At 35.4% G+C, this 27,776-nt stretch overlaps 4 protein-coding genes and 1 non-coding gene across 7 annotated transcripts; 3 read left to right on the top strand and 2 right to left on the bottom strand.

Moving 5' to 3' along the window:
* Positions 1-1,094: 1,094 nt before the first annotated feature.
* On the bottom strand, positions 1,095-7,032 carry LOC130806719 (low-temperature-induced 65 kDa protein). 3 transcript variants are annotated; one of them, XM_057671911.1, is made up of 6 exons: positions 6,920-7,032; positions 5,860-6,036; positions 4,208-4,624; positions 2,895-3,455; positions 1,459-2,583; positions 1,095-1,348 (listed from the first exon to the last, which is right to left on the bottom strand). In XM_057671911.1, the coding sequence occupies exons 1-6, from the start codon at positions 7,017-7,019 to the stop codon at positions 1,308-1,310; spliced, it is 2,421 nt and encodes an 806-aa protein (XP_057527894.1). In that variant the 5' UTR covers positions 7,020-7,032; the 3' UTR covers positions 1,095-1,307. The 3 variants fall into 3 exon arrangements, with proteins under 3 accessions (XP_057527894.1, XP_057527896.1, XP_057527895.1); XM_057671913.1 differs by having other exon boundaries at positions 1,095-1,345; XM_057671912.1 differs by having other exon boundaries at positions 4,208-4,621.
* On the top strand, positions 3,964-4,035 carry TRNAE-UUC (transfer RNA glutamic acid (anticodon UUC)). The gene has a single exon. It is a non-coding gene; the product is annotated as a tRNA-Glu (tRNA).
* A 4,834-nt stretch (positions 7,033-11,866) lies between the features above and the next one.
* On the top strand, positions 11,867-14,024 carry LOC130805394 (PKS-NRPS hybrid synthetase cheA-like). Its single transcript, XM_057670166.1, has 5 exons — positions 11,867-12,143; positions 12,226-13,290; positions 13,368-13,511; positions 13,602-13,801; positions 13,935-14,024. The coding sequence occupies exons 1-5, from the start codon at positions 11,876-11,878 to the stop codon at positions 14,022-14,024; spliced, it is 1,767 nt and encodes a 588-aa protein (XP_057526149.1). The 5' UTR covers positions 11,867-11,875.
* Positions 14,025-14,139: 115 nt separating this feature from the next.
* On the bottom strand, positions 14,140-15,190 carry LOC130805393 (uncharacterized). The gene is made up of 4 exons (XM_057670165.1): positions 15,136-15,190; positions 14,882-15,018; positions 14,375-14,794; positions 14,140-14,298 (listed from the first exon to the last, which is right to left on the bottom strand). The coding sequence occupies exons 1-4, from the start codon at positions 15,188-15,190 to the stop codon at positions 14,140-14,142; spliced, it is 771 nt and encodes a 256-aa protein (XP_057526148.1).
* Positions 15,191-15,351: 161 nt separating this feature from the next.
* LOC130805391 (protein SHORTAGE IN CHIASMATA 1) lies at positions 15,352-27,322 on the top strand. The gene is made up of 12 exons (XM_057670164.1): positions 15,352-15,421; positions 15,575-15,594; positions 17,274-17,362; positions 17,778-18,138; positions 19,087-19,173; positions 19,269-19,343; positions 19,434-19,505; positions 20,645-22,635; positions 23,544-23,745; positions 24,565-25,023; positions 25,484-27,094; positions 27,172-27,322. The coding sequence occupies exons 1-12, from the start codon at positions 15,352-15,354 to the stop codon at positions 27,265-27,267; spliced, it is 5,133 nt and encodes a 1,710-aa protein (XP_057526147.1). The 3' UTR covers positions 27,268-27,322.
* The last annotated feature ends 454 nt before the right edge of the window (positions 27,323-27,776 follow it).

Below are 27,776 nucleotides of genomic sequence, written 5' to 3'. Positions count from 1 at the left end.
AATCCCAATATTATATTAGGCTAGCATAAAGGATACTTATTTAAATTTAATAAAATCGGTTATTGTACTATATTTAGATATATATTAATTTAGAGTTTTTGATTAAAAATAAATTTAAAGCTTAAGTCATTGATTTAAGTTAGTATTGGTACAAATTAAACAAAATACTAGCTAATTTGCTATATTAACTGTATAAATTAGAAATAAAAATAAAATGAAAGTAATAACAACAATGACAATAATAATAATAATAGTAATAATAATAATAATAATAATAATAATAATAATTATTATTATTATTATTATTATTATTATTATTATTATATAGTACTATACTCCCTCCATTTTTTATTTGTCCACTTTACCTTTTGCACGCATTTTTTAGCAAATATTAAACCTTATTTATCTCTAAATATGCATCATAAAAAATTATAAAAATCATATATTAATTAACTTTACATCAAGACAAATCTAACAAGATCTCACATGAATATATTTTATCTTCAATATATACTTCAAAAATCTAATTTAAATTTCTATCTCTTAAAGTGGACAAACAAAAAGAAATCGTAGAAATATCGTTCTCCAAATAAGGTTTCGGTTCAATTATAACTTAGACCATTCTTTTTCTCGACCTACTCAATATATAATCTAGTGTATAAAATTAATCACAAATCTCTATAATACTTGCGGTGATAGAACTACAAAAGTTATAAACCTCAGTTTCATGAGTACCCTTTTTCAGCCCAAAAGGGCTGCACCAAATGTGTTTTCATGCAAACTATTGAGAAATCTTAAAAATATGGACATGGCTAGGCGTCACAATAGCTAAAATATGAAATCTGAATGCAATTTATGCAACTCATTTTTTACCCGAGTTATGTTACTTGTCATTAATTTTTTTCATTTAATTAAACAACTCATAAATTCAAAATTTAAAACTAATTTATAACCGAGGCCCAAGACCAATTTATGCTCCAAAAAATGCATATAAAGGCTAAAGCCCATTGTTCATTTCAGCACATTATGAAGAAGGATATGTTAAGCAGCAAAAGATAAACAACTAATGGTAAAACTTAAGAGCATATAAAGTACCAGTGATAACTGATAACTGATAAACATCAACTCTTAAAAACGTCAACAACTCATTGTGTTTTTAAAGTATTAAGTACATTGTATGTCATCCAACAGTCACAAAAGTTTAAACTACTAAATTTGTAACAGCATATCCTGACCATCATAAATAACACCAGAATCAAGAGTCGAGAATCTTCGAATCTGAGATCTTCACTTTACTGATCTTCACTTTACTTATCACGCTCTGTGCCGAGAGAGGCTTCATTTCCTGCTGAAGCAAAAAACATGAAATGATCAAACACATATCTTACAGTGATTATCGACTGCGTTGTAAAGGGGTCATTATCGCATTTTTTTGCTATAATAACTTCATATTCTTACCTTTTGCAGCATCATTTTCTGACTGATCGCCGCTTTTCTGGAACCACGAACTGGTAGCTTCATATATTCTGTCCATTACACCCTTTCCGGGACTAGCTAACCCTGGACCAGCATTATCGTAACTCGTTTCCTCACTCCTTCCGAACTGTCTTGCTACCTCATCCGACTCCGTCACTCGTCCTTTTATCACCACTACTCTTCTCCCTTCTCTTTCCTCGTATCCTTTGCCTACATCCTCCTTGCGCTTGTGTAAGGGCAAAGCTTCAGTAATAACTTCCGACAATAGCCTATCTTCTTCCCCCGGCTTCAGTTTCTCTACCAAATACTCCTTCACCGATACCCCCTTGTCAGCCCCGGTACTACCTGTTTCATGCCCCACCCCAGAACCTTGCTCCACGGAACCGTGCACTTTCGAAGCCATCGTGAACCCTGCATCCGCCACTTTACCACAACCTACGACTATATTGTCTTTCACGGTTCCAGCCACTAACCCGCCCTTGGATATTCCTTCTTGTACGAGTTGCCCCACTTGTGTCCCTCCATAGGCTAATGCATCCTTTGCTTGTACAGCCTTATCAGAGACAAGGGCATTGACATTCGACATCCCGTCACCATAACTACCCTCAGTCGACTGATGCCCCTTGTGGGACCTGTCATAGCCTAGCTTTGAAGCTACAACATCCTTGGCTTGCATTGCTTTCTCGGCTATAGTTGCTGAAACACTCCCATAGCCTCCTGGCTCAGTCTCAGTACCACCATAGCCTAGCTTGGACGTAGCAGAGCTTGTGGCTTCCTTTGCTTTCTTAGCCATCATTGTAGCTGCAGACGATATCTTATCGGTGTAGCTTCCTTGCTTTTGTCCCGATTCATCGTGCAATCTCTCGGTGCCTGGGCTTCTGGAACCTAACTGGAATCCAAATCCCGGGGTGTCTACAAATGTGTTCGTCTTAGATGTGACTGGCTCAGGAGAAAACTGATCATGGCTTCCAGTCGATATGCACGCACTATGATGCGGCTTGAATATGATCTCATCTTGGCCGATTCTTGCATTTTGCTGCGATCCATCGTCGATATTCATCCTGTCAAACTGATGCAAGATTGCACTGTCCCGTATTTCCTCACCACCTGAAACGTAAACAACACAGTTACATCTCATAGTAGTTCATTTCCTGGTAAAATTCTTACAATGTAACAAATGCAGATAAGGCTTACAACAGAGTCAATCAGAAACAACCCCTTTGTTATCAATAGTAAGGTTGCATACAACCAGCCTTGAAATCCCACCTAGGTGGGAAACAACCCCTTTGTTATCAAAAGTAAGGTTGCATACAACCAGCCTTGAAATCCCACCTAGGTGGGAGCCACTTAATGACATCAGGTTATAAAATGTGTATAGAGCAGCAAATGGATAAAAGATTTGGAGTTAACGAGTTTACCCTTGCCGGTTGGGTCGGTAACTTTGGACTCGTAATTTCCAGGGTGAATTTTATCCCCTGCACCTCTTGGACCATTAGGGTCCTTCTCCAAGAATCCTGGATTCCCAAGGAAACCTTCAAGCTTCCTCGCGTCTCTCTCTGCTTTTACTCCAGCACTATGAACTCCACCTGAATCTGAATACTGCACAGTAGGTGCGTTCCTCGCTGCATTGAAATTTTCCTCCGACCTGTTAAGATTGCGCATTCCAGTACTCCTCGGGTCCCTCTCTGCTTCAAATCCAGAACTAAGTCCCGCTGAATAACCTGAAGTTGGTGCATTCTTTGACCCATCAAACTGTTCATCCGCCTTGTTAAGGTTCTGCCTTCCAGGATCAGTCCTAGACCACCCTAAAGTCTCTTCTTGACCAGGAACATATTTTGCAGTACTTGGATCAAAGGTCTGATAATCTCCTTGCGGCTTGCAAACTGAAACATGAGTCGGGCCTTCCGTTGCAGTCCTTTCACCCATTTTACTTCTATGTAGCTCAGGCATCAAGCTTTCGGCAGCAGTAGAACCAAATCCTATTGTAGTAGCAAGAAAATGGTAACATAATAATTACATCTCGACTTACGAAGTACCGTACCACAGTTTTGTTTTGAAAGTAAATCACTTTCGAGAAAATTTTCCAATCACTATTATCAGCATCATCATAAACAATATATTTTAGTCATAGAACCTACAAACGGGTGTGAGGGTCAAAAGAAGACAAACCATACCCTTATAAAAGAAAAGGAGGTCGCAAGCCAGCCAGTGAAACTAGAAAATTTTCAAATGTTTAAACAAAATCCCATTTTCACATTACAATGCAGCTGTGCAAGCTGATCAGCGAATAGATTCGGATAGAGACAAAACCGAGTTTAATTTCCCATATTAATAGTGGTGTAACATTAATGATTTAGAGTGCTTTTAGTTGTACATACTCAAAGAAATAAATGTAACAAACACATTACATCATCATCCTCTGGTCCTCCACTTTGATGTAGGAGATTTTTATCGTATAAAGCATTTCAATCTTGTAATGATAGTAAATCCGTTGTCGTCCAGCGGTTAGGATATCTGGCTTTCACCCAGGAGACCCGGGTTTGATTCCCGGCAATGAAAATTTATTTCGCGAGAGACGAGACTTTTTGACCACACTCTCCTTTTAATAATAGTTTTTCTATAGGCGGAATAGAATAGACTGGGGCATGGTAACGATGAAAGCTAGTGTCGTTGTACAATAGTATAGCAAGCAGAACAATACAAAGAAACAGTTTAAGACACTATATCTTACCAGCAGCGGCTGTGGGATTTGCAACTTTTGCCTGATAGTTATCGGGATGACGCTCTTCCTCTACAACACGAGGATCTATCTCGACACCTGTTGGTTTTTCGATCACGGCTCCAAATTTTGCAGGAGGTCCTTTCTTCCCCACCTCCAAAGCTCCAGTACTATGACCTCCACCTAATAACATGTTAGTAACAATAGGAGTATTCATCGGTGCAAAAGGTTGCTCCTCGGACCCTTTCGGTCTTAAAGCATCAATCCTCAACCTATCCATAGTTGCAACCTGTTCGGGCGTATTGGCAGTGGCAGTGGTAGGATTGAATGTATGGTAACTACCTGGCTTGCCGACCACTGTGGCGCGTTCACCTGTAGTTCTATCTCCCATTCTTAGTTCATGGTGCTTTGCAATTCCCTCTTGTCCTGCTAAGACCATTTATAATTTGCTATATTAAAAATCTCAGTATTTACTTTATATATATATATATATATATATATATATATATATATATATATATATATATATATATATATATTTATTCATCTAACCTATATAATTAATCTATTATTCTAATTAATCACTTTAAACTTATAAGTAAATCACTTTGACACACTAAATCCTAGATGGTTAAAATCTCATTTGACTAACTAATGTGACAAGTCTTTAATTCATAAGATCAAAGGTTCTAAGCATGTGCAATGACCTTCAAAAATAATACATTTTAAAAATTAAATGACATAATATGTCGAGTATACTAAGATGAGCACATGTGATCAAAAGTTTATATAATATAGTAGGGAATATGGGCTATGAGGCTTATTAGACTACATATACCTAAAACGAAAATTTGAAAACATCAAAGACAAAAAATTAAAAAAAAACAAAATAATTCAACTCTCAACTTATTTTATTTTCTAAATTAAGCGTGTAATTTTTCAACACGTGATTTGGGGCTGCGAACAGATCCAAACCACATGTTTGAGATTTTCATGATTAGTTTTGAAAATAAGTTCAAAGTTATATTATTATTTTATTCCATTTTCTGATTTTTTATCTTATTGTTTTCAAATTTTCTACCTAATACCATGTCATGGGCTTGGGCTTCAAAATGACATGATAAAGCGAAAATTTGAAAAACATATGTGAAAAAATAAAAAAAATTAACAAAATAAATTAAGAATCAAACTTATTCCAAAAATAAGTGTGAAATTCTCAAATCTGAGGTTTGGAGCTGTTCGCAGTTAGTAACAGTGAACAGGTCAAAACAAACAAAATAGCTGTTCGCACTGGCCAACTGCGAACAGCAAAAAAAAAATTTTTTTTTAAGGTCAAATAGCTGTCTGCAGTTAATAAGTGCGAACAACTATTTTAATTTTTTATTTTTTTAGGTCAAATAGCTGTTCGCAGTTAGTAAGGGCGAACAGCCCCAGACCTCATATTTGGGAATTTCACGCTTACTTTTAAAAATAAGTTTGATTCTTAATTTATTTTATTAATTTTTTTTTATTTTTTCACTTATGTTTTTCAAATTTTCTGATAAAGCTTAGATAAGGGAGCGTGTTAAGAGTATATAACAAAGCCTTAACCATCAGCTTAACTTTTGGTTGAGTTGGTTCCTTAAACACTAATATATTCTTAGAATGAAAATGAGTTAGTATACCATGTATTTCAGGGTCCGTATCCATTTCATCATCTTCGTCATCTTCATTTACTTCATGTCCATGTCCAACATGCTCTTTAATGGACTCCTTAATTTTCTTGGCCTTAGCCTTAACTTTCTTCAGCACAGACTTCTTTTCACCGTGATGTTCATCATGATGACCTTCGCCATGCATATCTTATAAAATCACACCAAAAAACACTTGAGGATTACAAAGGTGGATAAAAAATACAGAGGAATTAAAAATACACAACAATTTTTTAAACCCTATTTATTATATATATATGTTAAACCTAAATTTAAAATTAAACTAAAGCAAAATAAACATAAATTTAAGCTAAATGTCTAAGATCCTTATTTAAAATTAGACATTATTATTTACAGATGCTTCTATTATTAGGAGGGTGATAAACTGATAAACTGAAAATCACCAATTTAAATAAAGAACATAACATTCTACAACAATTTAAATTTAAAAAACCAAGATTCAGTAACAATTTAAACAAATTAAGATCTCCCAAGTTTGAAGTTGATCAAAATAATACAAATACAAATACCAACATACATTCAATAACAATTTAAACTTAGCCAATTTCCTTTCCTCCCTCAATTTATCATTGTAAATCGTCACAAACTTTCGAAATTTGCTCAAAATCATGTTTTATTTTTCCACTTCTAATTTTCAATAATTCCTAATTAACCGTAACCGTAATTTGTAAAACAAAATGAATAATAATAAAATAAAGAAAATCAAAAATTAAATTAAAATCACAATAGAAATCCTACCGTGTTACTAAAATCTCCTCTCTTTTTAATTTAAATGCAAAATACTTCCTCCAATTTCTACACTTATTTGTTTTCATTCACACTAATCAATGTAACAAAAATTAATATATTATAAAATATGCTGATATCCATCTAGACCAACCAAACAAAACTTTATGTGACTGAAATTTTTAATAAATATTCATATATAAAATAAAATAATATATTAATTAATTAATTAATTATAAATGAAGTAAAAATCAAAAATAACACATGTTAAAAGAGTAATACTTACCATGTCGTAATCCAACATCATGATCATGCAGATGACTATGATGCTCATCTCCGTAGGCAATATGACTATGATCCTTAGGACGTTCCATTTGATTATTCATTTTTATAATCACGTACCTTCCCTTAATCAAAAGATAATTACTTTACGTTTTCCGCTTATTATTATTATTATTATTATTATTATTATTATTAATTAATTAATTAATTAATTAACTCTCTAATTGACAATTTTTGATTGTATAAATATGTAAAGAAACAACAGATGATTTTAAAAGAGATGAATAAGTTTGTGTCCGTTACCAAAATGGTTATGCAAGAGTGAATAAATACAATACTACTAACTACTTTAGTTTGTGTGGGGGTTTTAAAGTTGTTTTATTTTTAATTGTGAAGAGAGTACCAATTTGACACATTGCACTGCATTGCTTGGTGCTGGCGATGTAGTATAGGAACACGTAATTGAAGACCATACACGTCTCTGCATCGGTACGGTGCTTCTCGACTCACTAAGGAATAAGGATTTTCACCTATCTATATTTTATCTTTCTAAACAAATAACCAAATTTTTGTTGATATCCAAATTCTTCTTTCTAATCGAGTCATCTCAATGGAAAATGTATAGCAAGTTATTCTGTGGACATTAAGAATATTATAGGTATGCGTTTAAAATATTATAAGTAGACATTTAAAGATAATACAAATAGGCATTAAGAATATTTTAAGTAGGTATAAATAATGATTTAAGTAGGCATTAAACATCATATAAGTAGGTATTAAGAATACTATAAATAGACATTAAGTAAAACAGTTATTTATATAATTAGTCATTTTAATTGATTATTTTAAAGTTATAAATAATCAGTTTAAATTTGGTGGGGATTTGTTAAAAGAATAAGTGCATTGCTCAAAAGTCTTTTTTATGGAGAACTTCAAAGGAAATTGTATCACTGTTATGAATACCGTTAGTAACGATTTGAAAATCAGAATCTTGTTCTTCAAGGGTGCGATGAACAAGATCATTGTTTGAGACAGGTTGGCCAATTAGGAGAGTTAAGTTCATCGGAAATTCTTTTGGACAATAATTCTTTAAATTGATTAGAAGGTAAAATTTTAGTTAAAATATGAGCAAGTTGATGCAAGATAAGACAACTATATTATACCTTCTAAAACCTTATCCCTTCTAAAATGACAATTTACTTTAATATAATTCTATCATAATAAATTGGATTCTTTACAATATTAATTATTGATGGATTATTATCATAATGTAAAGTTACTAGTCGTAGATTATTAATGTGTAGTTCTTGCAATAATATTAGTACCCATGTAGCCTCGGAGGTTGCATTAGACATTGCCTTGTACGCAGCCTCCGAGCTAGATTTAGAACACTATATTGTTTCTTAGATTTTCAACAAATTGGAGTTTTTTATTAAGTAACAAAAATATAACCTGTTATAGATCTTCTTGAATCAACATACAATGCTCAATCAGAATCTGAAAAAGCTTGTAACATAAGCTTAGATTCTCCTTTTAATATAAAGCCTTGTCCAGAAGTTGCATAAACATAGTTTAAAGTATGTATCAAAACTGTCCGATAGGAAGATCTTGAAAATAGCATAAATTGACTGATTGTATAAGCTAAGTCCGATCTTGTGTTAGTTTAAAAATTAAGCTTTTCATAAGATATCTATACCTTTTTTTTATTATACCCTTTGATGAGCCATTTGACCTTAATTTTATTTTATATACCCTCTTACTTACTATTACCCTTTTTGGCTTTAGGTAGTGAAACTACCTTCCAAGTGTTATTATTGGATAAAGCTTATAACTCTTTTTTCATAGCATCAATCCATAAAGAATCCTTACTTGCTTCACAATAAAATGTTAGATTCTATAAACCGTGAGTGTTTAATAGAAATACTTTGATACTTACTAGTTAAGAGTTTTATATTTCATTAATTTGCACTAGTGATAGGTCAAAAATGAGTTATATTTATAATCTCTTAGATACTATGATAGAATGTCTAATTATATATTGCGCAATTTAATGTAAGCTTTTATTAGTTGTGTAAGAATGAAATAATATATTGCTATTTGTAATAGACTAAAACATATTACAATAAATATTATCAACCTCTTGAAAAATATCAAACTGATTTTTTGGTATTTGCAAATATGCAACATACTTGCAAGTATGTTGCATATTTGCTAGGCTATCAAAAGATAATAAATATGGTCTAATATTAGCATTTTCTTTGGAATAATAGGTGTTTCTCCCGAAACCACACATCTCTAGAGACAAACTGTATTTCAGTGTACAAATTATACAATTTGTAGCCTTTTTGGCTTGGATGATAATCAATGAATATACATGGTGAAGCTCTTAGAGAAAATTTGTGCCTATCTCTTATAAGAGTTGAGGCATACATAAACAAACAAATACCTATTGACATATCATAAATATTTTTTTTTTCTAAACAACTTTTATAGGCAATGAAGCGTAGTTAAAAGCATTTTGTTAATTAAGTGCAAAACACATTGCAAGCAATCTCTCCAAAAGGCATGGAACTTTAGACTGTAAATTAAGAGATCTAGCTAGGAGGTGATCATTATGCTTTCTTTCTACCACTTCATTTTGTTTAGGAGTATCTATTGGATAAATGGTCATTTAAAGCTTTCTCCAACAACTACATTTTCATTCATTAGTTAAACTCTTAACCAACGACTTTGTCCTATAACTCTACATTTCAAGAGCAACCTTTAATATTTGAGGCACCTTTGTTTTGAAAGTCCATTGTAATCGAACATTTCAAATCTACCTAGAACCACTTTGACGAATTAAAACCGCTTACTTTCCTTCAAGTTATGGAGAAGTAGAAGATTAAATATGAAAATTAGAGAAGAGAAAAGAGACATTGGGGGTGGTTTAACTTGAGTTAAAGGGAGGATACCAATTAATTATGTTAGGTTAAAGTTGAAAGTTAATAAGCTCAGTTAAAGATTAGTAAGACCAGTCAAAATTTATTTTCAACATGTCTTCCTCTTTCAAAAACATCGAAATCCAACAACTTGACAACAATATTTACGCATTTTACTTTTTAATTTGATAACGGGTCTTCCTCTATCAAAGACAAAGTACTTAAAAGACAACTTTTCAAATGACTTGTAATCCTTTTTGTCAAATATTTTTTTTTACCAATTGACTATCCAAAATCAAAAAACACAAAAAAAAAAAAAAATTCCAATTAAAAAACTATTTACTCAACACACGCTGTATTTTTGAAAAGCAGGGATGCTAGATGTAGGGTTGAACAGAGTTTGGTCTAAACCATAAACCAAACCGTAATTTAAGTATTTGGTTTGGTCTAAGGTCTAAATGGTCTGATCCGGTTTTTTTCTTAACGAAATTACGGTTTCCGGCCTGATATAGGTTTTAAAATTTTCAGACCAGACCGGACTGGAAAACCGTAATAAATTCCGGTCTGGTAAAAACCGTAAACCGTAGACTAGAACTCGCATTAATATATGAGAAGGCCGAATTTATAATTCTTTCTGGCGGCCCAATTCCCAAAGGGAATTATTATTTGTCGCCACCTTTTTCATTTTATCGCCACCCCCTTCTAACAAAATTACCATATTACCCCTAGATTAAAAAAAATTACAAAAATGCCACTTAAGTTAAAAAATGTTTAAGAAATGTAAATGGCACTTAATAACATTGTTATCGCTTAATGACATTATTATCGGAATTATATATATATTGAATTTTCAGAGGCTTTATGGTAGTATATTCGAATTCAAACACGATACCTTCTCTCTAAAAACTCTCTAAAAACAATACGTAAAGTTAAACAAGCTAGAACTCTAGATCGAACATCAATGGCATACCAAGACGTGCATGATAACGATCCGGTAAGTAATTAATCGGTTCGATTTTTGCAAAAAAAAAAAAAAAAAAATAGGAACGTAGTCGCACAAACCAGTCGCACGTTTTGTGCGACTGCTTCATAATTTTTTTTTTTTTTTTTTTGTATTTGAATAAAAAAAAAAATTAAATAGAAGTCGCACAAAACGTTTTGTGCGACTTCTATTTATTTTTTTTTTTAACTTCGAATTATAAAATTTATTTTGTTTAATTAAATTATTTTATTTTAATCTATTGTTGTGCTATAATAATGGTATTTTATTATAATTATTTTGTAGAAATAATTATTTTTTAAGTTATTATTATTTTGATATATTATGATAATGTTATTATAATTATTATTTGCAGGACTTTGAAAATTTAGGAGATAATATAGATTGTTCTGATAGATTTGTTACCGATAGAGAATTTGATTCTGTAGATGATTTACATACTTGGGCTAATGAGATAGCACTAACAATTGGATTTCAATTTACACGTGCTTCATATAAAAAAAAAGAAGGGCGTTCTAGAGTGAGTCTGTACTTAAGATGTCACCGTTACGATAAAAGAAGTGTTGATTTGCATAACTTAGACAATGCTCCCCGACCAGGTTCCAAAAGTAGGGGTTGTGGGTGTAAATTTATGATTTTAGGAACTAGTCGTAACCCAAAGGAAAGACCTTGGACGGTTAGAGTGTTTCCTGGTGAAAAAGGAATACATAACCATCCGTTCTTCATGTACATAGATGGTCAAATAAGAGTAAATAGGATGACTGTGGATATCAGGCAGCACATACGAGATCTAAGTGCAACTGGCATGCAACCAACATTTATAATGTCTTCAATTAGAAGAAATTTTCCTCGTTTTTATGCTAGTATGAATCAAATTTACAATGAGAGACAGTCAATGAGGAGAGAAGAGATGGATGGTAGGACTCCTCTTCAACACTGTCTGTATATGGCCACGGAGCATAATTATGTAGTTTGGAGGGACTTGGATAGTGAGGATCAGTTGACTAGATTATTGATTGCGAATCCAACTTCTATCCAAATGCTACGTTCGTGGCCCCATGTTGTGTTGATAGACACAACGTACAAAACGAATAAGCAAAAGTGGCCCCTTTGCGAAATCATTGGAATGACGCCAACGAATCATAATTTCTTGGTTGCATTATGTTTGATGCGAGATGAGGCGGCTGTGTCTTATTCTTGGGTGTTGGAGAGGTTGAGGGATATTTACGGGACAGTGCAGACGCCGGATGTAATCGTAACGGATCGGGATGAGGGTTTGTCTGCAGCTATTCATGCTGTCTTTCCAGGTAAACATGTTTTAATTATTAATTATCGTCGATCTATGTATTATATATTTCTGAATTAATTTTAAATTTATGTTTAATGCAGATGTACGACATCTATTATGCGTATGGCATATTGGCAATGACGTGGAGAACATGGTCGATAAATTGTGTGGCGGCAAGAAAAATCAACAGGGCCAGTTATTCAGGCAAACAAAATGGAACCCCTTGGTTAACAGTATGACGATCGCCGATTTTGAAAACAGATGGGAAGGGATTGTGTCCACTTGGTCGACTAGGAACCGGAGAGTCGTGCAATATTTGGCAGGAACATGGATTCCTCACAAAGAGAAATTTGTGCGTGCGTGGACGAATGATTGTTTGCACTTGGGTAACCAGACTACCAGTCGAGTTGAAAGTCAACACTCTTCCTTCAAGTACTACTTGGGTAGCGGTAATAGCTCATTCGATACGCTGTTTAAAAGGGCGCACGCACAAATTACGAATCAACAATCAAAAATAAGACAAGCTCTTGAGGAATCTAAGAATTCCATTTCAAGAACGTCGCGACTAAATTTTCTACGACCGTTGTATCGTCATGTTTCTATATTTGCCTTGGAACTATTGATGATGGAGCACAACCGGATGCTAACCCTGGGCAGTTGTCTTTTAGAAAAATGCGGTTGTGTCATTCAAAAAACCCACGGATTACCATGCGCGTGTTACTATTACTTGTCTATCAGGTGTAATGGTGCTTTGTACTTGGACGATATACATCCGTTTTGGAAAACGTTAAAGTATTTAGATGCAGAAGAAGACGCGAACGAAGAAGTACGGCACGCAAACGCCGATGATAAAGAGTACTTTCAATCGTTGGTGGATGAAGTTTTAAAATCCGACCCCTCAGTACTACGACGCGTCTCTCAGGTAATTGAACATGAGCTGCACCCCGATGGTGACGACATACCTGAGCCCGAAGCAAGTCCACCGAGGAAAGGAAGACCAATGACAAGCAGAACCTTGAGGAGAAACAAAAGTGCGTTTGAGTACAGTAGATCGTCCTCAAGGGGTCGCGGATCAAGATCATCATCACGCGGGAGATCCAGTGGTAGATCAAGCAGCCGGTCGCATCAATCGTCAGTTGGAATTAACTTCAGTTTCAACTTATCAGGTACTCTTATTTCTTTTCATTTAATCTTATATGTTTTATATCAATATTGGCGTAATGATATATTGTTATTTATTCAGATGGTGCAGCAGGTCGTGATTTTTCACTTTTTCCGTGGCCAGATCACATTCCATTTATTCTTCCGCCATATCTGTTTGATTGGATTGATGTTATAGGTGACGGTAATTGTGGATTTAGAGCTATTGCCGCTACAGAGTTAGGGGGTGAGGAAGCATGGCCTCTGTTACGACGTGCAATGAGTTTGGAAATGGAAACGCATAGAGAACAATATGCACGCTTATATTTATCAGCAGATTCGGTGGAGGAAGCTATATTCAGAGTTGGTGCCCACAATAAAGGACCTGCTCCGTACGATCACTGGTTGGAAGCGACAACACTGTATTCTGCAGCAACATTTTTAAACATAGCAATTGCGTATTATGGCTCTGCGGATGGTCATCCAATGTACAATTGTTTAGTGCTTCCTTTAAGAAGAACAGGGGGAATGCATGGCGTAAATAAACTTATACATATTCTTTGGGTAAACGGGAATCATTATGTTCAGCTTTTAATGAACGATGATTCATCTCCACTGCCGCCAGTCCAACAAAATTGGAGAGCAGCTAACAATTCATGTGCAGATTTAGAAAGACAATATCGTAATAGGATATCACTTTGGAGTAGAATGTGCAACATACAACGACAACAGCATAATAACACCGCCGGAGACGCGGTGAATTTAGATTCTCCATAGTGTTTATATATAATTCAATTGTTCAAACGATTAAAAAGTTGTTCATACATAAAGATTAAATACAACAATTGTTCATGCATTACAAAACAGGTAAATGTCTATAAGGGGCTGCGCCCTCTACACTCTTGCCATTCGGAAAACAACTCTCTAAGATCCTCTAAATACATATCAGCAGCATCTCTTTCCCGAGGCGTCATTTGAGCAATAGCTGGCATCCTGAGCAATGGTGCAAGTCGAGTTGGAAATTCAGCAGCAAACTGTAAAACCAGACAATTGCAAAGTCAATACATGTTATGAAACATAAAAATAAAATATATAATTAGGAATACTAACATATTCGACTCTGTTATCAGCAGCACCAAACGCAGCAGCAGGTCCTTCACCTGGGATGAGAAAACAGTGGGAAGACACTCTAAACCAGTCCACGTAATCCGGGGCAGCCTCTGATGGAACCGATGCGCGACGCTGTGCCTGCTCCACTACGCGGGCACAGTAAGGGAACCTACTCCACATCTCCGTAAACATACAGGAAGAAGCGAATGTAACTGAGTAGGAGCCCTGTGCTGGTCGCAGAGCTTGGGTAGGTCTCAGCGGAGCCGGGGGAATCTCCTGTGCAAAATCGAGCTGCCTCACTGTCCTCTCAAGCAAATAGACCTCCACGATATCGAAACAGGTGATACCACCGATATACGAGGTACGTGGGTGCTCGTTCAATAAAGACCTATCATAAGTCAAGTACGGAGTCCACTCCACCTGCTCACAATGAATATAATACATAATCAACATAACATCTCTGCCCTTGACAAGTTAAACAATTAAGTTTGAAGTCATGTACAAAACCTGTGCCTCTGTCATGGCATCCAGTATTCTCCTACAGTCTATCAGTCTGCTCAGCTCGCGGATTGGCTTCGGCGGGGACCACATCTCTGCCCTTGTCTTGTTCGGCATGTCAGCTTGACGCGGATGGGGGCGGAAGGCTGGGAAGTACTCGTAAATCCATGTCTGCAACAGTGTCAGGCAACCAGCAATAGTCTTGCACCCAGTCTTTGTCGCCATACCCAGTTGGCGATACATGTGAGCAAGCGTCACTGCACCCCAAGCAATATCAGCCTCATCAGCGGTAACAGTAACAACAGGGTGAGGACGCATCCCGACTCTAGTCTTATCCACGAGCAACGTGGAACCTACTATAGCCATGTAGTAGGCGGTACGTTGAGTATCCATAGACTGAGAACGGTGGCATAGCTGCAACAGTGCACCAACATTAATGCTGCCGCTTGTGAAGTGCCCCTTCGCACGCAGCTCCGACAATGGCATACCAAAAAGGCCGGCCAGGCCAAGCTGCCATTCATTATCAGACGGTTGCACGGGAAGTGAACCGTCAATGCCAATTCCCAAGATGCGTTGCACGTCGTGCAACATTATGGTCATCTCCCCCCACGGCATGTGGAAGGTGTTGGTGTCAGGCTGCCACCTTTCCACAAATGCCGTAATGAGAGCACTGTCGATGTGCTGGTGCATTATATACGGCAGCCGACCAAGGGGAGTACCAGGTAACACTCTGTACAATTCATCAGACATGTCCTGAAGTCTAATGATTGAATCCAACGTTTTCTTCCGAGCACGACATTCCAAAATCGGAGGGGTGCGCTCCGATCCCTCAAATATAGCCTTTGCTACGTGCCCACCGTAGCTGGGTATTAAAGTAGTATCAACAGGGCCCCCGGGCTGGGCTGATGTGATTAACCAGTCCGTGTCCGCGGACTGCGATCGCCTCCTCCCCCGTGGAGCCGCATCCTCAGCCTGGCTTACTCCTGCCTGATCAGAAGTGCCACTCGAGCCCTGCCCTCTACTCTTGAACTTAACAGCATGGCCTCTTACGATCGTCCAATCAACAGGATGACATGCAGACTCATCCTGACCAAGAGACTCTTCCCGACTAAGAGACTCGTCGTAATCAGTATCATCGTCACCTGAGCCGACCGTATGACTATGTAGGCTACTTTGGCGCTCAAAGCGACTACGCACTTGCTCTAGGGTACTTGAACGTTGGGCCTGACTATGTATGGCCGCTTGTTCTTGCCTTGCTCGCCTTGCAGATCCCGTAACCCCCCTCTCATGGGGATCACCTCTCAGTAAAGTAGGCCTAGATCTATTGCCGCTTAATAAACCTCTAAAAAACCCTTTTCCTTTACCTTGATTTCCAGCCATTTACTAGAATTTTCATAATTTAAATTAAGATAACATTTTAAATTACTTAAAATCAAATAAATTAAAAACAAGCAACACGTAAAATATTTCACATTTACAAATAATTAAACAATTATTATATTCATAAATATTTAAACAACTCAAATTTAATAAATTAATTACACTAAACAAATTCATTACAATAAAAAAAAAAAAAAAATTAAAACCGGTCGCACGAACCGTTCGCACAAAATGTGCGACCAGTTCGTGCGACCGGTTGTAATTTTTTTTTTTTTTCTTTTTCGAATACGTAAATCAATAACTACTTCTTACAAAAACATTATCATAATACATATTATTACAACATTTACTAAATAACATTAACTAACAACGAACTCTTTCAAAAATTTAAAAAAAAAAAAAAAAAAAAAAAATTTGGTTTTGGCCCAGTCGCACAAAACGTGCGACTGTACAGTCGCACGTTTTGTGCGACTGGGCCGAATCCAAAATTTTTTTTTTTTTTTTTTTGCTTCGATTGATTTAAAAAAAACTTACCTCGAATTTTTGTTGACGATTTCGATTCCAAAGTTTTAGCTCCGCTTAATTTTATGTGAAGAATTTGATTTTATGGAAGTGATGAAAGTGTTATTGAGTGGATTTGAAGTGTTTTTATATAAGTTATAAGCTTAGTGGCATTTTCGTAATTTTTTAAATTTCAGGGGTAAAGTCGTAATTTCATTCAAGGGGGGGTGGCGATAAAATGAAATTGGTGGCGACAAATAAGAAATGGGTTCCCAAATACCAATTTATATATATAGCACAACTAGAGGTCGAGTTCTTGATTTATTTCAAAGTTCATTAAGTCCAAAGATGGCGGAAGCTCTTATTTCTTGTCAAGATTGGCTTCGTGCTTCTTCTCCATAAGTTGAGGAGTGCTTGGAGGATATAGCACAACTAGAGAACGATATGTGATCTTTCATATCATGATTAGTATTATGTTTATTTTATAATTTTATATTTTTTGATTTTTTTTATTGTATAGAGTTATCGAAGATCAGTTTGGCTCCTTCAGTTATCGATGTTCCTTAATGCAAGCTGTTTATTCATGGATGAAGTTGGTATTGCTGACCAGTGACTACTATGAATTTACTTTATGTTGTATATTATAAAATTGGTGATGTACTTAATCATTGTAATATTTCGGAATATATATTAATATTTATGTAAGTATAGATAAATACATTATCTTAGATTCTCAATTAAAAAAATACATAACAAAAGAAAAAATCGTAGACCAGACAAGACCAGACCGTTCTAAAACTATCTAATCTGGTATAGTCTGAAGTCTTGACTGATCTAATCTGGTTTGAAAAAATTTTTAGTCTAAAAATTGGTCTGATTTTTTTGTCAAATTAGACCAGACTTGACTAGTTATATGTTGTTTTTGACAAAAGATATTAAAAGAAACCATAAGAATAAGGCGCGCAACCGGTCGAAAAAACTATCCTCATTTTTAAACCCTGAAAATCAATTCAAAATCCTCTAGCAATGATCACTTCCATTCCACTCTCTTCTCCATTTCTCTTTTCGCTCATCAATCATCAGAAATGCGAACCAAGTTTCTCACTCCGAACTACTTCGCCATTAATAAAACCTTAGATTTTCTTCGTCTTCCTCTCCCTCCTCTTCCTTCTCCTTCTAAACCTCTCGCATCTTCTGATGAAGTTCTTCGCTGTTGCAACGATTCGTCCTCCATTTCAGTCTCACTCGAGCTGGAAAGTTTTCCGATTGATGATGCACTTGAAAAATTTTACTCTGATGTTCTTCCTCATAGTATTGATGCTTGTTATGATGATAATAATTGGTATACTTCTCAGCCTAGCTATGGTGGTGTTCAAATTCCGGAGGTGAATTTCATGTGTTACACATTTTGAACTTTTTTGCGTAAATATAATGTTTCCGTATTTTTTTTAGGTTTCATTGATTTTTAAAGTTTTTCCTGAAATCGAACTGTTTTTGGACATGCAAATGGCTGACGTTTATGAGGATCGTACTTATGGTTTGATTTTGGTTGTTGTTTTGAATTTCTCGAAGTTCTGAGCTCTATTTCGTTATAGTTAGGGTTTCAAAGCAGATTTTAGTGATTTGAAATTTTCATGGAGTTAAAAGTCGATTATATCATTATCCGTGATGAGTTTGTGCCACGATTACATTTAATATATGAATAAACCCAATATTTCTTTGTTCAATGTCGAATTGTTTGGTTCCAAATAATAAGATATGAGCATAACTTAGCATTTAATGTTCAGAAAAGATAGTCAGAAACTCAGAATTCGTGAAGATTTTTGTGCTTTGATGGTGAAATTCAGAATTTATGAGGTGTATCTGCCTTTGTTTTAGCTTTGTGGAAAGTATGACGAATAGTTTGTTACCAATGCGTATTTTTGCATCTGGAAATTAAAGTTAACTTAGTAATATTCTATCACCAATATAGGCACCAATAGATTTTTTAACTTGCCTGCATGCTTCTTCGAAATTTCTGCCAATGAATTTGATCGATTTTCAAATATCTAACAAAATGCTAGTCTGTGATATTTTCTAAATGTCACTCATCTTCGTAATAGCAGGAGTTTTCATGTTACTGAAGTACAATTCTGATTTCTTGCTTGATATTAATTTTTTTTTTTATCCTAGTAATGATCATGTCTGGAATCCAGCTTAGCTAAGTAGGTTTGTTTGATGAGTGATAGTTGTATTGACACTAGTAACAAATTTTTGAATGCAACTGTTATACATTGTTGTCTGGTGTACTTGTAATGCCTCTTGAATCTTTTACGTTGTATCTTGCTTTGCAGAAAGAAGCTAACTTATTTAATGAGGAAAATGCAACTGTGAATTGTTTAGCTTCTGATTCTGTATCATTAGATAGTGAATTTACCGAGGTATAGTGAAGGTATGCAGATTTGTTTCAGCCTCAATAGCTGTTTAGTTCCAAATGTCACATTAGTTGGCTACTTTATGTCAGGTGAGATGTAAGGATGGGATTGGTGATAAGAATCTCAATAAGGCTGCAATCATCCAGTTTGAAGCACCAGAAATGACTCAATATCTGGTAAAATATATGACTGGTCTTTTTCATATGACACAGGACCAAATATATTTACAAGCTATCTGATCCTGTTTAATGTATTGCCTTTTACAGGAAAGCGTTTGCATATTTGAGAAAGAAGAGGAGCAGTTACTATCTGAAGTGCTTAATTGTGATGATGATTTGGTTAGAAAATCTGTCTTAGCTTATTGATTGATGCATACACTTGCTCTGCATAGATGTAGTTCATGCAGATTGATGAGAACGCATTCATAGTGAATAATTTTCCCATATAGTTCATAGTAAAGCAATATGTTGTGGATAAATTTTCTAAAAGAAATTTATGTTGAGGTGTGGAATTATATAACATTGCTTAAAAATTTACCACATTGCTGAACAAATTCCTTCAGAATTATATAACATTTTTTTCAATTAAGTTTCCTGAAGACATCTGATAACAGTTTCTGAGTCTTTCAATGATCAACAAGTAACATAAGGCTTCTGGAAATGTTTTGAGGTGTGGAATCAGGTGATATAGAATATTGATTTATTCTTTTTCATATTACACAAGAAAATATACCGATCAGCTAGTGGGTCCTAAGCTTAAATTCAAATTTTTTCCATTGAGAAGTGAGTTGTTTGTACCAATATTACCTGAAACGGAATTCGATCCAATACGAGAAACCAAACCGGAAAGAAAGCGAATAACGTTAGTTTTAGAGTTTTGAAAACTAGGAAGCATAGGTACAATTTTATTTTACAACAAATATAAAATGAATAAAAAAAGGTAAGAGAAGAAAATGGCTAAAAAAAAAGAAAAAAAAAAAGAAATGAAAAGAAGGCCTCTGGTATTAGTGGTTTTGGGCTTGAAAAAAACATTTGTGGAATGTAGTTTTGAAAATGTTAATCTAGAGTTTCGAAAACAAAGTTTCCGAAATGGGATTCGATGGGAAGTTTTTGGTTTCTGGTTACTATGGTTTGTACAATTTGCAACTGTGACGTGCTGTCAAGCTATGCATGGGGGTATGTCTCTCTTGCTCAACCTAGTAAACATGTTTGCAGTCAGCACTTGATAAGCAGGTCATGTTTACCCAAAATTTTGCAGTTGAGCTGCGTATCAGTTGATGCAAAATTGAAGACATTCTAGATTTTTGATGTATTGTTCCATCTATATCTGCTTTAAAAATTATTGTCCTTTTCCCAAAAAGTGCACAAATATTTCTGGTTATAGAAGTAGGTCTTTTTGATTGAGTATTTTATTAATTACAAAGAAAATTAGGTTTGGATATGTCCATGAATATATGTTTTAACCTTTAATTATGCAGGAAATACTCAATTATGTGCCTGCAAATCCATCTTGTTTTGATATTAGAGATCAAGTGAACTCGGTGGAGGCTATTTGTATTGAATATGACATGACACCGAAGCTTCAGATACCAGTTGAAGTTGATACCTTGCTAAACAATATCCATCTCATTGGCACCTCGTTTCCTCTGCTTGAAGTTGACGAAATTGGACAAGAAGATTCCACATGCCTTCATTTGGAAGATGAATATGATTTTGTTTTCAAGACCGTTGAAGAACTTTCTGCTCATAATGTTGATCTTGAGCTTTGTTGTAAAGATCTACTTGTCTCTGAGGAAATCAACCTTTTGGAGCATATTTTTGATAGTCACTCATCAAAGCTGCTCCTCGACTTTGAGTTTACAAGCTTGATTGTGGCTCATGATTTTGATCTCCTACAAGTTATAGAAGCTCCATGTATAGAGAAAAGCACTGGGTTGGTAAATACCTGCCTTATCCCCTTTGTCCAGACATTGTTATTTGAGGAATTCAATATTCTAGATTCAGACTCCTTTGACATATTTGAAGCTCTTGACACTTCTCAAATATATGAAGATAGTGAATTGTGCAATATGTTCCATGGAGATATGCTTCTACGAAATTTTGATGAATTGATTGTCAGTAGTGAACTAGCAATTATTGATGGCACTTTCACATCACTGTCTGTCCCTGATCTATCTAATTATGAGAGGATCTGGTCATTACATGTTCTTGCTGATAAAATATTCACAGAATTGGAACCAGTTTCCCTCTCCACTTCTGATGAAATTTATTTGGATTGGCACCTACTTGGAAGGGATGAATACAAGGACAATGTAAATGCTGCCATTGAGAAGGTGTTTGATGACATTGAAGATTATACAATGTGTTTTAACTTAGAGTCTGATGATGAAAGCATGTTAGTTCTTGACTTTCTTTTATCAAATGGAACTTCGGATAGACTGGATACAAGTGAGAAGAAGCTAACCATTCCATGTGGAGTGAGCTTCACAGCAAAACGCCAGAATGACGAAGTTGCATCAGTTAAGTTACAAGATGAGGATTGCCAAATCATAGAGAATACGGGGAATATTACCGATGCTGGTTTTGATAGGTCTGCATTTGGAAATTTGTCTGATTTGCATAAGCCTGATTCATCATTTCAGTCAATGTGCCAGGTTAATGAACTGGATTTTTTCTTGAATCCCAAAAAGGCTTCTGGAGATATGAGAACGGGTCACAAATTCAAGCCACTAGATGCCAAATCTATGTTTCCCAGCGTTCCTCATATGCAAGCAACAGTTCCTTCAAGCAGCAGTCAGATAGAGGAGATTGATGTCCAGATGCATAGAGTCATATTGCCTGCCAATATGAATATCCTTGTTGATAAGCTCCGCAGAAATTATATGGAAATACTTAGGGAGGCTGTACAACTGAGCAACACAGAATTATCCACAAGTTTCAATGAGATGAACTTGCTCGAACTTTCAGAAGAGAAGATACTGGATCTCATGCACAGAACCTCAGAACGGAAATCTTTAAGTGGTCATGTGGTTGGCAATGTTCTGGATTTTGTCGCATTGTGTGCTATCAAACGAATAACCTGGTGCCTATGTTTCTGCGGTATCCACTGCCTACATCTCTTTCTTTGCAAATTGTTACAAAGTCTGGATTCTCTAAAACCACGATTAAGCTTTCTTTACTCATTGATTGATGATGCTTATCGAGTTGTAGAAAAAGAAGTGATTAAGTCACATCCATCACTAGCCACTCTCAAAACAATTTTGCTAAAGAATGATAACAGACAAGGCAGAGTCTTGATTGTAGCTCAACAAGTTTTATCCGAATCATTGAAGAGGCTTTTGAATTCCATGAACTTATCATTTGCTGAAGTAGATCTCTCCACACCTGATGTTCAGCCAGATTTAGAATATGATTTTATTGTTGCAAGCACAAGGGACCAGATACAGACATGTTTATTGGTGCCTCATGAGTAAGTCTGGGTTTGGATTACTTTGTTTATACTACTATGTCTGTTTAGCACAGAGGTAAATTTCTGGAAATTATGGTCGGAAACTAGAGAGAATTGAATACTGAATGCTCCAAGTGGTGAAACTGTAAACATCACAAGGTTCTTATAATGTTGAGAGGTTTTTCACGGGAGGAGCTTTTTTGTCGATGTAGCAAATTGTCAACAGACTTGCATATATATATATATATATATATATATATATATATATATATAGAGGAAGAAGTTCCAGTGAGAACCATCCTTATATGAGAACCGTGAGAACCAATCTGCCTTACAAAATAGTGTTACTTTTTACTAAAAAGGTGTTACGTTTAGGCAAAAAGGTGTTACTGTTTTTTATGATACTATTAGGCAAAAATGTGTTACTTTAAGAAAAATATTCTAGAAAAAACTCATAAAAAGATGTTACTTTTTACATAAAAAGGTGTTATTTTTCGGAAAAAACGTGTTACTTTGTAATGTTTGTTTTTTTGAAAAAAATATTTTTTTCCTGAAACTAACACTTTTTTTGCTAAAAAGTAACATTTTTTTGTCCAAAAGTAACACATAATCTGTAAAAAACTAACACATTTTTATCAGGGAGATTGGTTTTCACGTTTCTCATATAAACTTAGTTCTCACTGAAACTTGACTATATATATATATATATATATATGTATATCACATATACATATAGATATGTGTGTGTGTGCGCGTGTGTCTCTGTGTGTGTGCACGCGTGTGTGTGCTGTTATTTTCCTAGTATTGCACTTGTTTCTTCTCACCTCGTTGTTGAGTCTATGCATCACATTTAAAGTATCATTGTATTTGTGGTTATTTTGGTCGGTTTTTATAAAAGTGTAATGTATTATGTTTTCTTCAATGTATAGGAATATATCTCCATCGATCTTGGTGCAGAAATTCAACATTATTGTGGAGTTTGAAAGCGGTGATGGCGTATCCAAAGTGTCAACCCTTTACCATGAGTACATTGGCTCTCGAACTCTACACTTCTTGAAGATTGAGCTGGATGATATTGCTAAAGCACTGTGTGAAGGTGTCAAATCACCTTCAACTTATGGAGATATGATTGTAAGTCTGACTAATGATGATAGTTAATGATCTTGTTTTGTTTGGTGAATATCCATTACAGTTTGTTGTTTTATTATTAGCTTTTTTCCAGGAAATTAATTATTTGTAATCAATTTTTAGAATATTCTACTTGATGCACAGTGCAAAAATGTTTAACGGTTACAGTTGTAGTAATGGACATGGTAATACAGTGATGTGGATGATGCGGTTGCTGTACCGCCAAAGATCGGCCTAAACCATGAAATATCGTTGGAATGGCCTTAAATGTTTTTTTCCTTAAACAAGATGAAGCATCGTTTTTTCCTTCTTTTGCTTTCCTTCTTATTGGTTCATTTATTGCTTTTTTCCCTTTTAATTATTTTTTTCTTTCTTATTGTTTCGGAAAAGAGAAAAGTTGTTCTGGGGTGAATCCTAATTTTCCTGTAGTTCACCCAGATTGGATTGAGGCTAAGGTTTCAAAACCCAAGCCGACATAAAGAAATTATAGTGGGACATAATTACAACATATCTATATTGATTCAAGTCCAATCAGGCTGCTAGATTCGTGATAACGTGACTCCTCAACTCATGTGCTTTCTTTGGGAAGGAAATCTTAGCCATTTGAACGCTTAGATCTCAATGCTGTTAATATTGACTCTCAGGGTGGTAATTTAGTGCACATATCCAGTCATTGTTATATAATCAAATCAATTCTTTAAGCATGTGTTTGATTCAGAAATGTCTTTTATCTCTTCTGTAGAAATGTAACTGTAAACCATAAAATTTTGAATTCTTGATCTCTATTCAGCTAACAAATTGTTATTATTCTTACACCATCAGAAGCTGGAAAAGCTTATTGATTTTGGGACTATTATGGAGGAATGCAAGAAATCTTCGAAAGCTTCAGGTGGTGCCAGTTCATGCAGTATTCCGACACCTGTTGGTCCAATTGCTCAAGAATCTAAATCTGTTCAGCCCTGTGATTCTTCATTCTCAAATATGGTTATCATTGTTAATACTCAAAATTATGAGAAAGAGATGATAATATCCCGGAGAAGCACATATCAGAAAATCTTGACTTTGGAGAATAGAGGATTCCAAGTTGTAGAGAGGGATCTAATTTTGCCTGTTGATATGATACTTGATACTACTATGTGCATAGTGTGGTATGACTCTGATAATATTGGAAACAAAGCCACTTCTGAAGATGGGAGTACTGCAAGCATACCCCTCTGCATTGAAAATATAGCAGCAAATGTTCTGACATCACTGAGTTTTGCATTTACTACCTGCATTCTGGTAACTTCTGGATACTTTGTTTTTCCATTAAAAAGTACGATTATCATTGTAAGAGAAAAGAGGATGCCATAGTTAGCATTGTGCAGAGTCAAATTTATGTGAAATCTATCCCTCTTGTGTTGTCGATGTTGTTTCTCCTTTGAGCTTACTCCGGCAAATGCAGATGATTCATTTTATATTATATTGATTTATCTACTTATTCATACAAATAAAAGACGTTTTGGGTAACCTTATTCCTGAACCTTTGTAGCTACCCAAACTTTTGATACAAAAATCTTCTGTGTATGATGGTATATGTTATTTATACTGATGGACTTTTCTTTGTAAACTACGAGTAAATTATTGCTCTCCCTCCCATGTTTACCCAGTTAGTTTCCTGCATTCTGTCTATGTTTGCTCCTTTAAGTTTGGTGTTGCTAAATGTTGCATTTATCCTTTTCTTTTGTGCTTTTCTTTAAAGATTTTTGAGGGAGAAAGCAACTTCCTTGGTCTTGTGATGGAGTCAGCAGATGAACTATATGCAGCGGCAGCTAGTCTTGGCATTTATTTGCAGATTTTCTGTTCTTATTCACTTGAGCTGACAGATGAAATTATATTGAATTACATTGGACGTTCCAAGAATAATTATAGACGACTACTTCCTGGGCTTCCTGAATCAGAAACACTTGCAGAATCATTCCTTACCAAATTCTCTTCTATCAATCCACTATCTGCACATGCAATTATATCTAGCGGCTGCATGCTCATGGAGTTTCTGGAGTTGACAGCTGAAAGCAGGGTCCAAGTACTCAGAAAATACTATGTACCGGATGAAAGTGTAAATCTTTTTAGTTCCTTGTGCAAATATGGAGAGCGGGAGGAAACCAAGTCTGGAGTGACTGACTGTTCTTCTTCAGAATCTTCTCCTCCTGATTCAGGGAGTTTGGTTCACAAAATTAGCTCAGAAGATAGAAAAAGGAAATTTGCTCTAAGTTCCTCTGATGCAATATATGACTTTAGATCTTCTATACCATTGAATAACTATGTTGATGATGGGTTGGATTCTCAGGGCTTGTTGAGGTCATCTGATTCTAAAATGGAACAAAGTCCGAGGAACTGTCGACAAAAGTTACAACCTGTCTTCAAACTAGATGATGATTTGTTTCCTGAAGGAAATGCAAGATATACTGTCAATACGACGGATTTTTCTAAAGCTTGGTGTGATATAGATGTCTCTGGAAAGTCAAATGTTTCCCAAACGGAGGATGATTTCACTCGATCCGCTTTACCTATAAATGATGGCTTTTTTAGCCTACAGGAAAATGGTAGGAAAGTTAAAAACAAATCAGATGACAGTGTAATGGATATACTTCAGGATTTGAATGAAGATTTTGTTGGTGAAGTTGTTGATTTTCATAACAAATCTTTATTTGATGGTGACTTTCTGATAGATAAAAAAAGGGTAAAGTCTGCCCCAGTGGTCTTTGAAACTGTAAAAGATCATGCTCCCAGATTTGATAGGATTGCTAAACGGTTATCTTTCGATAGCAACTCTGATCTGAGCATTGCGATGCCTGATGCAATGGCTAATGGACATTTTAGGACAGATAGCAATCATAATGATATAGATTATGACTGGAAAAACATCACTTTTAAAGGCCAAGAGGGACAGGAGCAAACAAATAGAAGTATACTAGAAAATTCTAAGCAAAGCTTCAGTGGCCAGTTATCAAAAGGAATTAATATGCCTCTCTATGGTGAAACACCTTTCTCAAAGGCTGTTCATTCAAAGCAACTGCAACAAGGGTCACCTTGGACAATAGAATTTCTCAACCGAATTAAGGAGAAGAGAAGGTTACGTCAACAGTGTCCACCATATGCTTCAGTTCCACGCACTGGTTATCAAGGGAACACCACAAAAGCCACAAAGAGAAGAAACCCATCTATTCTTGAATATTTCAAATACCAGAGTGGAAGCACACCCAGAAAAGTGGCGGACCAGAAACTGCAAAAGCAACATGCTCAACTGCGCAATGAAAGCCCTCAAGGATACAACTCAACTTGGACTCCTAATGACAAAAGAGCTAGAAGGGTATGTTTCTCATACTAAATGCTTCATTTTACTTGGATTTCAGTTTCTTTAACCAAATCTTTTTTCACCTACTTTAGAGGCTTTCCTTTGCGACCACTGGAACTGGGAGCCAAACGAAGCTTGTTTGGAGTGACGACATCTCTTTCAATCAGCGCAACAGGTTATCAAGTTGATTATGAGATAGCAGATAGAGTTTCTTATTATGGCAATGCGTTTAAGCGAGAAATTACAGGTTTGTCTTGAACTCTTTAGATGGAAGTTACTGAAATTACCTATTAATAAGCTAAGTTAGTTTGTAGATTGGAAAATCTTGAACTTACGCAACCAGCATTGTTAGCAAGAGTTTTACACGATAGATAAAAGTTATACTTTGGTTTTCACCTTGTAACTTGTTAACTCCTGTGTTACCTGGATGCAATGGTTCAGGTTTTTGGCATTTCAGTTAGATGCTTGATGGAATGAGTAAGAGCTTAACTCCTGTCGGTTGTTTAAATTCCTGTTTTCATGACATGATAGATTGGAATAGTGTTATAGAAAACTATAGGGGGAATATAATCATAATTACTCTTCACTTTTTGTACATGATTATAGTTTCCCTCTTTTAGAGGAGCATATGCACGTGTACATGTGATTTATGCTTGTGGATAGAAACATTCATGTAATGTAAATTCATTTCATGCTT

The sequence above is a fragment of the Amaranthus tricolor genome, chromosome 2, assembly GCF_026212465.1.
Source record: "Amaranthus tricolor cultivar Red isolate AtriRed21 chromosome 2, ASM2621246v1, whole genome shotgun sequence".
In the NCBI taxonomy this organism is placed as follows: domain Eukaryota; kingdom Viridiplantae; phylum Streptophyta; class Magnoliopsida; order Caryophyllales; family Amaranthaceae; genus Amaranthus; species Amaranthus tricolor.
This window is presented reverse-complemented; position numbering and strand designations above follow the sequence as displayed.